General features: G+C 42.1%; 1 protein-coding gene across 1 annotated transcript; it reads left to right on the top strand.

Moving 5' to 3' along the window:
* The first annotated feature begins 1,339 nt into the window (after window positions 1-1,339).
* Window positions 1,340-13,231, top strand: LOC139309397 (cholinesterase-like). The gene is made up of 6 exons (XM_070933459.1): window positions 1,340-1,370; window positions 2,504-3,434; window positions 3,474-4,028; window positions 5,396-5,550; window positions 8,571-8,611; window positions 13,137-13,231. Exons 1-6 carry the CDS (start codon window positions 1,364-1,366, stop codon window positions 13,158-13,160), a joined length of 1,713 nt encoding a protein of 570 aa, XP_070789560.1. The 5' UTR covers window positions 1,340-1,363; the 3' UTR covers window positions 13,161-13,231.
* The last annotated feature ends 371 nt before the right edge of the window (window positions 13,232-13,602 follow it).

The following is a 13,602-nucleotide window of genomic DNA, read 5'->3' as shown; positions in this document are numbered from 1 at the left end:
ATAGTTCTTCAGGCACTCTTGTCTATCAGACCTAATTCTTTAAATCTATTTGTCACTTCTACTGTATATTCATCAGGGATACGATTTAGTTCATATCTGAGTGGCCTAGTGCTTTTCCCTACTCTCTTTAATTTAAGCTTAAATTTTGCAATGAGAAGCTCATGATCTGAGCCACAGTCAGCTCCTGGTCTTGTTTTTACTGACTGTATAGAGCTTCTCCATCTTTGGCTGGGGAGCACATAGTCAATCTGATTTCTGTGTTGACCGTCTGGTGATGTCCATGTGTACAGTCGTCTCTTGGGTTATTGGAAAAGAGTGTTTGCTATGACCATCGTATTCTCTTGACAGAATTCTATCAGCCTGTGCCCTGCTTCATTTTGTACTCCAAGGCCAAACTTGCCTGTTATTTTTTGGCTTCCTACTTTAACATTCCAATCCCCCATGATGATAAGGACATCATTTTTTGGTGTTAATTCTATAAGGTACTGTAAAGCTTCCTAGAACTGGTCAATTTCATCCTCTTCAGCACCAGTGGTTGAGGCATAGACTTGGACTACTGTGATATTGAATGGTTTGCCTTGGATTTGAACTGAGATCATTCTGTCATTTTGGGAATTGTATCTCGGTATTACTTTTCCTACTCTTTTATTGATTATGAAGGCTACTCCATTTCTTCTGAGGGATTCTTGCCCACAGTAATATACCTGATGGTCATCTGAATTAAATTCACCCACTCCTGTCCATTTTAGTTCGCTGATTCCTAAGATGTCGATGTTCAGTCTTGTCATCTCTTGTTTGACCACGTCCAGCTTGCCTTGATTCATGGATCTTACATTCCAGGTTCCTATGGAGAAAAAATCTTTACAGCATCGGACTTTCCTTTCACCACCAGATACATCCACAGCTGAGTGTCCTTTTGGCTTTGGCCCAGTCGCTTCATTCTTTCTGGTGCTACTAATATTAGCCCTCCGCTCTCCCCCAGTAGCATATTGGACACCTTCCAACCTGAGGGGCTCATCTTCTGGCATCATATCTTTTTTCCTTTTGGTACTGTGCATGGGGTTTTCATGGCAAAGATACTGGAGTGGGTTGCCATTTCCTTCTCCAGTGGATCACGTTTTGTCAGAACTCTCTGATGATTGTAACTAAGGAATAAGCTGGTCTCCTATCCCACTTGGGCAAAAATTATTTACTACCTTGGAGGCTGGCTTTGTAAAACCAGTTACACAATTGTATCAGACTGGCTGTTTGAAGAACCTCAAAGCACTATCACTTCCTCTTGCGAAGACTATAAAACTTGCTACTACCAAAAATATCAAAAAGTGCTAAAAGAAGACACCATCCCTTGCCAGCCATTAAAGGAATGAAAGGTAACATCTAACAGCTACTTATTTTTCTTTATTTCATTCTGCATATTGGCACAAAGGTTTTTTTAAAAAGGGAAGTTAAGAAAAAGGTGAAAGTGAATCCAGTCCCTATTGTTCTTGGGAGGGGATTACATTTATTAAATGTCATTTCTATTTAACAGAGAACACTTTCCTTGATTATCTACATGTCCTTTGCTTAGTTTAAGTTCTTTCTGTATACCTAGCAATTATGAGAAAGAGGGAGGGAGAGAGTTTGGTCTAGTGGTTAAGGCACCAGACTAGGAATCAGAAACAATGAATTCTAGTTCTGCCTTAGCCATAAAAACCAGCTGGGGGAGAGTCTGAGTCTTCAGAGAGGGGCGGCATATAAATTGAATTAAATTGAAATTGAAATTGAAATTTGAGCTGCTCACTTTCTCTCAGCCTAACTCACCACACAGAGTTATTGTTGTGGGGAAAATAGAAGAAGGAAGGAGTATTACATATGTTCATCCCCTTGAATTGTTTATAAAAATAATAAAGGCAGGATATTAAATAAATTTATAAATTACATCCAGAAGCTAGAGACTAAAATAGGGAGGTTGGTTGGCTGGCAGGATAAACAACTGAGCTTTTAAAAATGGCAATAAATCTCATTTGGGACAAAATTCTGGAAAGATAAAAAACATTTTTAAAGTTTACAGAGAATATCAGAGTTGGAATGGACCTTCTAATCCACTTCTTGCTTATGCAGAAGATCCTATATACAATGACAGACAAATGGCTGTTCAATCTCTTCCCACAACCTCTGGAGGCAAGCTGTTCACTAATTAAATTGTTCTCACTGACAGGAAATTTCTCCTTAATTCTAGGTTGGATCTCTCTTTAATAAGCTTCTATCCGTTATTTGCCCTCAGGTGCTTTGGAGAATAGGCCAATCCCCTCTTCTCTTGGCAGCCCCTCAGGAATAGAATAGAATAGAATAGAATAGAATAGAATAGAATAGAATAGAATAGAATAGAATAGAATAGAATAGAATAGTAGACGGAAGGGACCTTGGAGGTCTTCTAGTCCAGCCTCCTGCTCAAGCAGGAGAACCTATAAGGTGGGTTTATACAGTATTGGAATAATCTCTTATTGGTTGTAACTTTCTCCAGGTCCACCGACTCGTCCTACAGTTGCAATGCCTTGTCTGCTATGCCTGTCTGTCTTGTGCTGCCTCCTCCTCCTCCTTCCCTTTCCATTAGCCTCCAGTTCTGCATCTAAAGGAGACACAGTGGTCATAACCAGCAGTGGCCCCATTAAGGGCAAGCAGTTCCTGGCTGCCATTGGGCCTGTGACAGCCTATCTAGGCATTCCTTATGCTAAGCCTCCACTGGGGAAGTTGCGTTTCCAGAAACCTTTTCCACATCCACCATGGAAACAAACATTGGAAGCCACCAGTTTTGGCAATTCCTGTCCTCAATTTATTTTCCAGGATGTCCCTGAAGCAGAGATATGGTCTCCTAAAACACCATTGTCAGAAGATTGCCTTTCCCTCAACATCTGGGTGCCACAGCCACAACCTTCTTCACCAGTCCCTGTTTTGGTCTGGATACACGGAGGGGGATATTTAATGGGCACATCTTCTGTGGACGTGTTCAATGGGGCACCTTTGGCTGCCTCTGAGAACGTCATTGTGGTCACCATCAATTATCGCTTGGGAGCCCTGGGCTTTCTGTACTTGCCACCAGCTGCTCCAGGGAACCTAGGCTTATGGGACCAACAGCTGGCCCTGAAGTGGGTAAAAGAGAATGCAGCTGCCTTTGGGGGGGATCCTTCTCGGGTGACCATTTTTGGCCAGAGTGCTGGAGGATCTTCTGTGAATTTCCATCTTCTTGCACCAAAAAGCCAGGACTTTTTTGCCCAAGCGGTGATCCAGAGTGGGACAGCCAATGCCTTCTGGGCTTGGAGGTCTCCTGAGGAAGCCAAACAAAAATCACTGGAATTTGTTCATCTGCTAGGTTGCTCCGAGGACAATAATATGAGCATAGTGCATTGCCTGCAAACAAAAAATGTTTCTGAACTTATTCGGCATGAAATATCTTTGTACTTCAAAGATGGCTTCCTTGCGGATTTTCCCTTCAGGCCAACCACAGATGGGGAGTTTGTGCTTGGTGATCCAGAAAAGCTCATGGAGGAGGGGCAAATTCAGGCCAAACCTGTCCTCATAGGTGAAACCTCTGATGAAGCAGCCTCATTTGTCCACTTTGTTTTCCCTAACACCACCCACAATCTCATCAACCAGGAGCAGCTTCTGAAAGGGATAAGAATGTTGGTGCCAAATGCAACTGAAGATTTTATTCAGACTATTGCACTGAAGTACAGTGAAGGGAATCACGGCCCAGCAAAATATCGCTCTGCTCTGTCCCACTTCTATACAGATCGGATATTTGCATGCCCAATAAGGGAAGCTGCAGGAAATATCAGGAAAACTGGGACTCCTGCATATGCCTATTTATTCACACATCGCCCTTCATGGTCAGTTTGGCCTGAATGGATTGGGGCAACTCACGCTGCTGAGATTCCTTTTGTTTTTGGAACCCTTGAATCAACGCTGCCTTTCAATCAAACATACACAGAGGCTGAAGCCAGACTGAGCCATAAGATGATGCACTACTGGGCAGAGTTTGCCAGAACTGGGTAAGTGCAATGATGGGATTCAGCCAGTTCGCACCACTTCGGGAGAACCAGTTGTTAACTTTCTGAGCAGCTTGGGGAACTAGTTGTTGGAAGAAATCGTTAGGGCAGAGAACCGGTTGTTAAATTATTTGAATCCCACCACTGGGTAAGCGGTTCACTTTATTTCAAAAATTTGTATTTTAAATCCAAAGAAAGACTTTCCATTCAACAAATGCACCTTATAGCTAAAGCAATGAAGCCATAAAGTAATGCTTGCTATTCCTTTGCGTATGTTTACAGGTTGTGTTAATACAATAGTTCATGATTTACAACAACAGTTGGAACTAGAATTTCTGTTGCTAAGCAAGACAGTTGTTAAGTAAATCATACCCAATTTTAAAACCTTTCTTACCACAGTTATTAAGCAAATCACTGCAATTTTTAAGTACAATATATGATTATGTGAATCCAGCTTCCTCCATTGACTTTGCTTGTTGAAAATCAGCTGGGAAGGTTGCAAATGGTGATCAAGTGACCCTGGGACATTGCAGCCATTGGAAATACATGCCAGTTGCCAAGCAGCCAAATTTTGATCACGTGACTGTGAGGATGCTGGAATAGTTGTAAGTGCAAGGACCAGTTGTAAGTCATTTTTTTCAGTGTCATTGTAGCCTTGAATGGATGTTAAGTGAATAGTTGTAAATCAAGGATTACCTGTACTTGAAACAGCCCTGAATTTTTTAAGGATTCTTAATAATGTCACTTATAGATAATTGTTCTTTTATGAGTTCATTGGTATCATACATATTCCAGGGTACATTATTTCTCCAAGTGGAATAAAGAAGGCAAAAGGGAGATAAGAAACAGAGCATTACCATTAAGAGAATGAGCAAAGGCTTGCAAGGGAGTAAGTAGTGAAGGGGAAACTCACAGGATGGAGGGTGCCCAGGGTGTGAGGAATGGGGGGATGGATTGAGATCCAAGAGTCTATGAGGAGCTGACCTGGGTTTGGATCAGCAAGGAGGAGACACAAGAGATTTCACCAAGCCAAACTCCACCCCTCCCTCAAAGTCCCCTTTGGGAGTTCCCCTTGGTTGTAGTTTCTCAAGTCAAAACCAGTCTCTTTGGAAAAGAGCTACATCAGAGTTGGAAGGGACCTTGGAGGTCTGCTAGACCAACCTCCTGCTCAAGCAGGAGACTCTATTCCATTCTGGACAAGTGGCTGTCCAATCTCTTCTTAAAAACCTCCAGCAATGAAGCACTCATAGCTTCTGAAGTCAAAGCTGTTCCTCTGATCAATTGTTCTCACTGTCAGGAAATTTCTCCTTATTTCTAGGTTGTTTCTCCCCTTGATTAGTTTCCATCAATGTCCTTTTCTTCCTCCTTAGGAATCCCACTGGGTCAGCAGCCAGCAAGGATGAGTGGCCCCTCTATAATGCCACAGAGCAGAATTTCTTCCTTCTTAATACTGAGCCATTCCAGGAAAGGGTGATAGAGCACTGCGATTTTTTAAAGAGCCTTTTTTCAAAGGCTGAAGAGACACGTAAGTTCAGCTATTAGTTCTGCCTTTGGAAGGGAGTAGTGGTTGATGAAAAAGATATTTTTAAAAATCATTTATATATAAAATATAGACATTGCCCATCTCACTCATACAGCAATCTCTAAAAATTGGTTTTATTTCCAGTCTTTGCTGAAACATACTCATTTGATTTCACACTGTGCAATTTTGTAATGCTAGTGATAAATTTTGTAGAGCAAGCATATTTCATGATGTCCCAAGAGTTGGGTCTCTAGTAATGTCCTCTAAGTAAGCCTTAGTTGCTCACATAAAGATAACAACAAGAACAACAACAATAATGAACCCCAAAACATCTGGCTCACCACTTGACCACCATTGTCATTGACAAAATCCCTGTCAGTCAAACTTCTGGTTTGGCGTCGCGACGATGCAGTCGAGGAAATAGCGGGCTCCTTTGAGTCCTGTGAAAATCCCGACTGACAAACCGCTGCCGATGAGTCTTTGGACCAAACTCGTCTTGCAGGGACGAGGGGAGAAGAGGAGTGCCTCGGGAGACCAAGAGGAACAGGCAAGTTCCTCAGAGATCAGAGGGAATCCTCTGAGTCTGCGGAGGGGGCGGAGGCCATGGCGGCTGCCACGAAGCTGGGACAAACCGAAAGAAGAATTGTGCAGGAGGAAAGAAGAAAGAACGAAGTGTTTTGAAGCTGGGTGAGTGACACCAACCCAGGCGAGAAACAATGTTAGAACATGGACTTTTACTAATAAGACCCCTAGCCTTAAATAGTGGCTGTGGATTTGTGGGGCATGAAGACTCAGCAAAGTAATTACAGGAAGCTGAAACATACCATAAAATTGGGGTTTTTCTTTAAATTGGAACTGGTCTGATCCTTGGAAAAAGAAAAGAGAAAAAGTGACAAATAGGGATTTAATACCTTTAAAAGTTAGAAAAAGAGAGACAAACGGATGGTTACATAATTGTTACAAAATGGAGATTGCCGTGACTAAGCGAAAGTGTGGATAGTAGCGATTTGCCTTCTGCTTGAAAAAGAAACATTGTGACTTGATATTTATTCTGGATTACTTTGAATGACTATGGATTTTTGATCTTGGAGATTCCTATTCTGTCTATGGGAGGCTTCATAGGTGGAAAGAAAGAAGAAATATAACGGGACTAGTAAAACTGAAACTAACTGGCGTAGGAACAAAAGAAATGGCGCAGGAACAAAAGAAGGGAAGCTGATGGATTTTATATGGAACAGATGTTACAAAAGAATTAAAATGACATATAGACTTTCAAATATGGCAATACTGAATTTGAAGTGGAATATTATGGACAGATAGGGAAATGAAGAAATAAAATATATAAAATGAAAATGGAGTGCTTAAATGTTTAAATGTTTAAATGAATTCTAAATACAAACAGGAGGTGCTTATAGAGTAATAAAGATGGAAAATAAAACAAGGTAATTAAACTAGAAAATTGATGTAAAGGTGGATAAAAACGATATTGTAAAAGAATAAGAGTATATATCAATATTAGATAAACTTAAGGAAATTTATTAGATTATGGAAGAATATGTGGAGAATATGTTTGATGTAATATGTTTCCATTTTAAATTGTACACAAAATTTAGAATGGTAAATATGATTAAATATAAATGATTAATGTATTAATTGGATGATAAATTAAGATACACAGATTTAAGTAGCAAAGTAAGACTGAGTTTAATCTGTTTTGGAAATGATTAATATTAAGAAAAATGTTGAAAATCACCCAGGAAGAGTATGTTGGGAAAAAGTTAAATAATGGATAAATATACTGAAAATTAACCAAACAACAAGTGGAGATATGGAGGAGAATATGCTGAAAAGCAGCCAATAAAACAAGCTGTGAATCAGCCAAAATAATAGAAATGGTGAGGAAGAGAATATGCTGGAAAACAGCCAAAACAAGATATGCTGGGTACCAGCCAAACAAGAGTTGGAGATGTGGAGGAGAATATGCTAGAAATCAGCCAAAATAAAATATGCTGCGAATCAGCCAAACAATAGATGTAGGTGTGGAAGAGAATATGCTGGAAAACAGCTAAAATAAGATGCTGGGAATTAGCCAAATAATAGTGAGGTATGGAGGAGGATATGTCGGAAATAGCTTGAATGTAAAATTGTTGGAAATTAAATAAAACAATAGATACCGGGTGAAGAAGAATATTTTGGAAGACAATTAAAATGAAGCGAAATGAGTATGAAATGAATCTGTGTAAAATAAAAAGTGTAATAGATGATAAATTCAAGAAAATTAAGTGTAAATTAATAAGTTTTAAGATTTAAAGATTTGCCGAAATGGGTCTAGAGATTCAAGAATACAGATAGAAATTTGATTTATAAATTGAAATAAAAATAGAGTTGTATACATTTGGAAATTAAGATTTGTGGTGATAAAATAGTAAGGCAAATACTTAGATTAAGAGGTTAGAATATTTCTTAAAAATTTGTGTTTTGATTTTAATGTTGAAAGATGTAATGAGCTAGATAGAATTTTGATTTACAATTGAATATAAAAATGAGTTGTGTCTATTTGGAAATTAAGATTTCTGGTGATACAATAGAATGGTTTAGATTAAGACGTTAGAATTTGTGTTAAAATTTTATGTTTTGACTTTTAATTTTAAAAGATGTATTAGAAAAAAATTTGGAATAGAGCTTGGAAAAGAAGTGTAAGCAATTGTACTTATTTATGACCAGATCAAGACTTCGTTCTTAAAAGATGTATTTTGTGTGTTTGTTTTAAAAAATAAAAAAATATTTTTCAAAAAAAAAAATCTGCCCATCGCAGCTTGGACTGAGTAGGTGGAGAAAAAATGTCACATCCAGTCTAAACATCTGGCTGACCATGTGACAAACAATAATGTTTTGATATATATTTAATAAATATATATTATGCCATGAATCATGGAATCCTCAGAATCCTACTTCTAGATTCAGATTCTTTAGTGATAAGATGTACACCTTATCTTGATATTTCATTTTTCTTTGTTCTGCAGACAAGTCCGAAGGTTCCAACGGACTAGGAAGAAGACAGCAGGTAGGAATTCAGTGCTTGGTTTTAGTAACGGCCGGCAATTGGGATCAAGATGGATGATTTCAGAAGGGGACTAGACTTCTTTCTAAATAGTAATTTCACATCGGCATTTCAAACCATTTTTAAGTAGCACTTTTGTGGCTCGGCCTCGCTGTGTGAAATGGAAGCTCTCCAAGCTGTTGCCAATGGCCTTTGTGGAAGAGGAACCTGGAGAAACCTCTCGATCTCAGCATAAACAAATCAACAAATACAGATCTTGGGCATGAGGAAGGAAGGAATGAGCCACCAAGAGTAACTTACAGAAAAGATTACGCAGTGCTGAGAAAGAGAAAGTATGAGAGTGAAATTCAGCCTGTGGGGGAAATCAGTTTTCATATGAATGGGACTATTTAATAGACAAACGGAGACATTATGAATTTCTCCTTGTAGCCCAGTGATAAACATTATCAGAACATTCCCATAGGCACCCCTGAATCTCAAGATGCAAATATTTTTTCTAACTAAGACCATTATCCTCTCTACCTGGTCATGGTCAGATCACTCTCTCCTTCGTCTCGACCTTCAACCCGCTGCACCCCGCCGCAGGGAGCCAGAGCCGGTAAGATGGTTCCGTCCCAGGCACCTGATGGAACCTGACAGGTTCCAGATGGAGCTTGGGCCATTTCCTGAGGCTCTGGCACACGCCTCGACTGGAGACCTAGTGACTGCCTGGGATAGGGCGGCCGCTGGAGCTCTGGATCGGGTCGTGCCTTTGCGGCCTCTGACCCGGCGCCGATCTCAATTGGCTCTTTGGTTCACCAAGGAGCTGAGGGAGTTGAAGTGCCGGAAAAGACGCCTAGAGAGTAGTTGGAGGGCCAGTCTTTCTGAATCGGACCGGACACTAGTAAGATCCCATATTAGGAATTACCTAGTGGCGATAAAAGCAGCGAAATGTAGTTATTTTGCTGCTCTTATTGCGTCATCAGATAACCGCCCAGCCGCCCTCTTTAGGGTGACCCGCTCCCTGCTCCACCAGGAAGCGCGAGAGGACCCCTTGGAGGGTAGAGCCGAGGATTTTGTTCAGTATCTGTATGACAAAATCACTCAGATTCGGGAAGATCTGGACTCCGACTGGGTAGTCTCAGGGGGAGGGACTGGGGCAGGTCTTGAGAATGTTATCTGGGATGAGTTTGATCCTGTGACCCCTGAGGACGTGGGCAGGATTCTGGGCAGACTGAACGTGACCACTTGTTTATTGGACCTGTGTCCTTCCTGGTTAGTGCTAGCTTCCCGGGAAGTGACACGAGGGGATTATAAATGCTTCGTTGGGTGAGGGTGACTTTCCCGCCGCCTTGAAAGAGGCGGTGGTGAGGCCTCTCCTCAAGAAGCCTTCCCTGGACCCGGCAATGTTGGTAAACTATCGTCCGGTCTCCAACCTTCACTTTGTGGCGAAGGTTGTTGAGAGTGTGGTTGCGCAACAGTTTCCCCAGCACCTGGATGAAACGACGTATCTGGATCCATTCCAGTTGGGCTTCAGGCCCAGGTACAGCATGGAAACAGCATTGGTCGCGTTGGTAGATGATCTCTGGAGGGCTCGGGACAGGGGGTGCTCCTCTGTCCTGGTCCTGTTAGATCTCTCAGCGGCTTTTGATACCATCGACCATGGTATCATGCTGCACCGGTTGGAAGAGTTAGGGGTGGGAGGCACTGTGTTGCAGTGGTTCTCCTCCTTTCTCTCTGACCGGTCGCAGTCTGTGTGGACAGGGGGGCAGAGGTCGACCCCGAGGCCCTTCATATGTGGGGTGCTGCAAGGGTTGGTCCTCTCGCCCCTCCTGTTCAACATTTATGTGAAGCCGCTGGGCGAGATCATCTGTGGTTTCGGGGTGAAGTACCACCAGTACGCTGATGACACCCAGCTGTACATCTCCACCCCAGACCACACCAATGATGCCCTTGAAGTGATGTCCCGGTACCTGGAGGCCGTGTGGATCTGGATGGGGAGGAATAGGCTCAGGCTCAACCCATCCAAGACTGAGTGGCTGTGGTTTCCGATGTCCCGATATGGTCAGTTGGTGCCATCACTGACTATTGGGGGCGAATCATTAGCCCCCATGGAGAGAGCGCGCAACTTGGGCGTCCTCCTGGATTCACGGCTGTCTTTAGAAGAGCAGTTGACGGCCGTAACTGGGAGGATTTTTCATCAGGTTCGCCTGATTCGCCAGTTGCGTCCCTTTCTGGATCAGGACTCCTTACTCATGCCCTTGTCATCTCCCACCTGGACTATTGTAACACTCTCTACATGGGGCTCCCCTTGAGGAGCACCCAGAGGCTCCAACTGGCGCAGAGTGTGGCCGCGCAGGTGGTAATGGGAGCGACATGGTGTTCCCATGTAACACCCCTCCTGCGCGAGCTGCACTGGCTCCCGGTGGTCTTCCGGGTGCGCTTCAAGGTTTTGGTTACCACCTTTAAAGCGCTCCATGGCTCAGGACCTGGGTACTTGCGGGACCGCCTACTACCACCAATAGCCTCCCACCAGCCAGTACACTCCCATAGAGAGGGGCTCCTCCGGGTGCCGTCGGCCAAACAATGTCAACTGGCAGCCCCCAGGGGGAGAGCCTTCTCTGTGGGGGCACTTACTATCTGGAACGAGCTCCCCCCGGAGATACGGAGGATCCTGGATCTGCGCACCTTCCGCCGCGCTCTAAAGACCTTTTTATTTCACCAGGCGGGCCTGGCCTAACTTTCTCCCTCTTTTTAAACATTTTTAATATTTTTAATATTTTTTAGTACTTTTAATATTCAAAGTTTAAATTGTTTTAAATTGGTTGGGGTTTTAAATTTGTCTGGGCCAAAGTATTTAATTTGATTTTATCTCTGCTTTTTAAATTTTGTATGTATGTATTTTATTGTTGGCTGTTCACCGCCCTGAGTCCTTCAGGAGTAGGGCGGTATATAAATCAAATAAAAGTAAAAAGTAAAAGTAAAGTAGGTAACAGAAGGGCAGGAAGTAACTTGAGATCAGTTAGGTTATTAATTTCCAATGTGTATGCATGCATATAAATCCCCCTCCATTTTGAAATGTATAAATATGAGTGAATTTGTCAAGTGTGCCATCATAATGGCTTCTGAGCAGTGGTGAAATCCAATTTTTTTTACTATTGGTTCTGTGGGCGTGGCTTGGTGGGTGTGGCGTGGCTTGGTGGGCTTGGTGTGGTGGGCATGGCAGGGAAAGGATACTGCAAAATCCCCATTCCCTCAGCACTCCTGTGGGAAGCATATCGCAACATCTCCATTCCCATTCCACTCTGGGGCCAGCCAGAGGTGGTATTTGCCAGTTCTCCGAATTACTCAAAATTTCTGCTACTGGTTCTCCGAACTACTCAAAATTTCCGCTACCAGTTCTCCAGAACCTGTCAGAACCTGCTGGATTTCACCTCTGCTTCAGACTACTTCACCGCTGGCATCCTGTGATAAAATGCGGGGAGAGGGAGAATGGGGACGTATGGAAGGGAGATGACAGGATGACAGAAACCAGAGGTGTCAATCTGGAACAGATTGGTTGATCCAACAACATGAGCATGAGAATGGAATGGAATGTGAACCAAAGAGGCACCAAATCTTAACGCTGTTACCAAAACTCCCAATATTATTGGAGTCTTAAAACTGGTCAAGATGGAAGGACCTGGGAGAAGGAGAAAAGGCAGGCTTTGCACAAGAATACTCAGATCCACTTTTCTTGCGCTGCAACCACTTGACTTTCGTAAAAGTGTCCCTTTTGCTACAAATGGATTCGAGGGGCTTTCTTTCCTGAACATCCAAGCTGGGACAAGCCTGACAGCATCCTTTTCTCTGCAAGAGTTCCTCCCACTGTTTTCTCAAGGGAATTTCTCCAGTGCACACTGTTAACAGTAAATACTGCAGCAAGCCTTGATTACGTGCTTTGGGTCCTGCATTTTGATTCCACAAACCCCTCCATGTTTAGTATAAGGGGAATACAGAGCATCTTAGGCGGACCTCTAAGGTTAAGATTAAGGCACCAGGCTAGACATCAGAAGACTGTGAGTTCTAATCCTACCTAAACCATGAAAGCCAGAAAGGTACAAATAGATCTGACAGTCTGGTAACTTTTAGCCTGGTGCCTTAATCTCAAAAACCCATCTAAGGTGTCTGTGTTCCCCTTATAATAAATAGGCTGATTTTAGGCTAGTTACTCTCTCTCAGCCCAACTTACCTCACAGGATTGTTGTTGTTGGGAAAATAGGAGAAAGGCATAGGGGTATGTTCTCCACCTTGGGTTATTTGTAAAAATAATAAAGGTGAGATACATATAATAAACAAAAATAAATAAAAATTCTCTTATTCTACCTTACTACAGAGAAGAGCATCCTGGAATCTCTGCTTTGCCTGTGTCTTGAACTGGCCTACTATGAAGGCTGCCACTTAGGTTGAACCTCTTTGAAAATGGCATCCATTCTCAAAGGCACCATTTGAAAACCTAACTACCGTTTTGTTGGCTTCAGAATAACGGTTGTGTGTTTATTTCTCTCAGGAATCAATCAAGACTTATCTTTAAAGCCTGGGCAAATGATGACAAGCTGCACCAGAGAACCTTCCAGAAGCATCCATTGTCCTTTCAGAGACTGACTGGTGGGACCTTGGGAGACAAATAAGGAGACAACTAAATCTCACATCACTTTTGCTGCTAAAATAATAAATTGCTAGGAGTAATTTGTTATATCTTGATTTGAGACAGGCTTTTAATCAATTCTGCTCCCTCAAAAAAGAACCTAGTAATAAGTACTGTTTGACTTCTTAGGATAAAAATCATTTTATTTTCACAATGAAGGAAAATAGTAATAAGGATATGATAAATAATAGTAGAATATAATATACTGGAATACTAAAATTAGTAGAAACTTGTTATTCTGTAAACATTTGTTTCCTGTAACACATATATGCTACATTATGCCCTTGTATTTGTATTTCCTGTAAGCAACTTCCTGCAACAAACATAT

Source organism: Pituophis catenifer, unplaced genomic scaffold, assembly GCF_029215685.1.
Source record: "Pituophis catenifer annectens isolate HBS135680 unplaced genomic scaffold, rPitCat1.0.hap2 SCAF_2, whole genome shotgun sequence".
Lineage (NCBI taxonomy): Eukaryota > Metazoa > Chordata > Lepidosauria > Squamata > Colubridae > Pituophis > Pituophis catenifer.
This window is presented reverse-complemented; position numbering and strand designations above follow the sequence as displayed.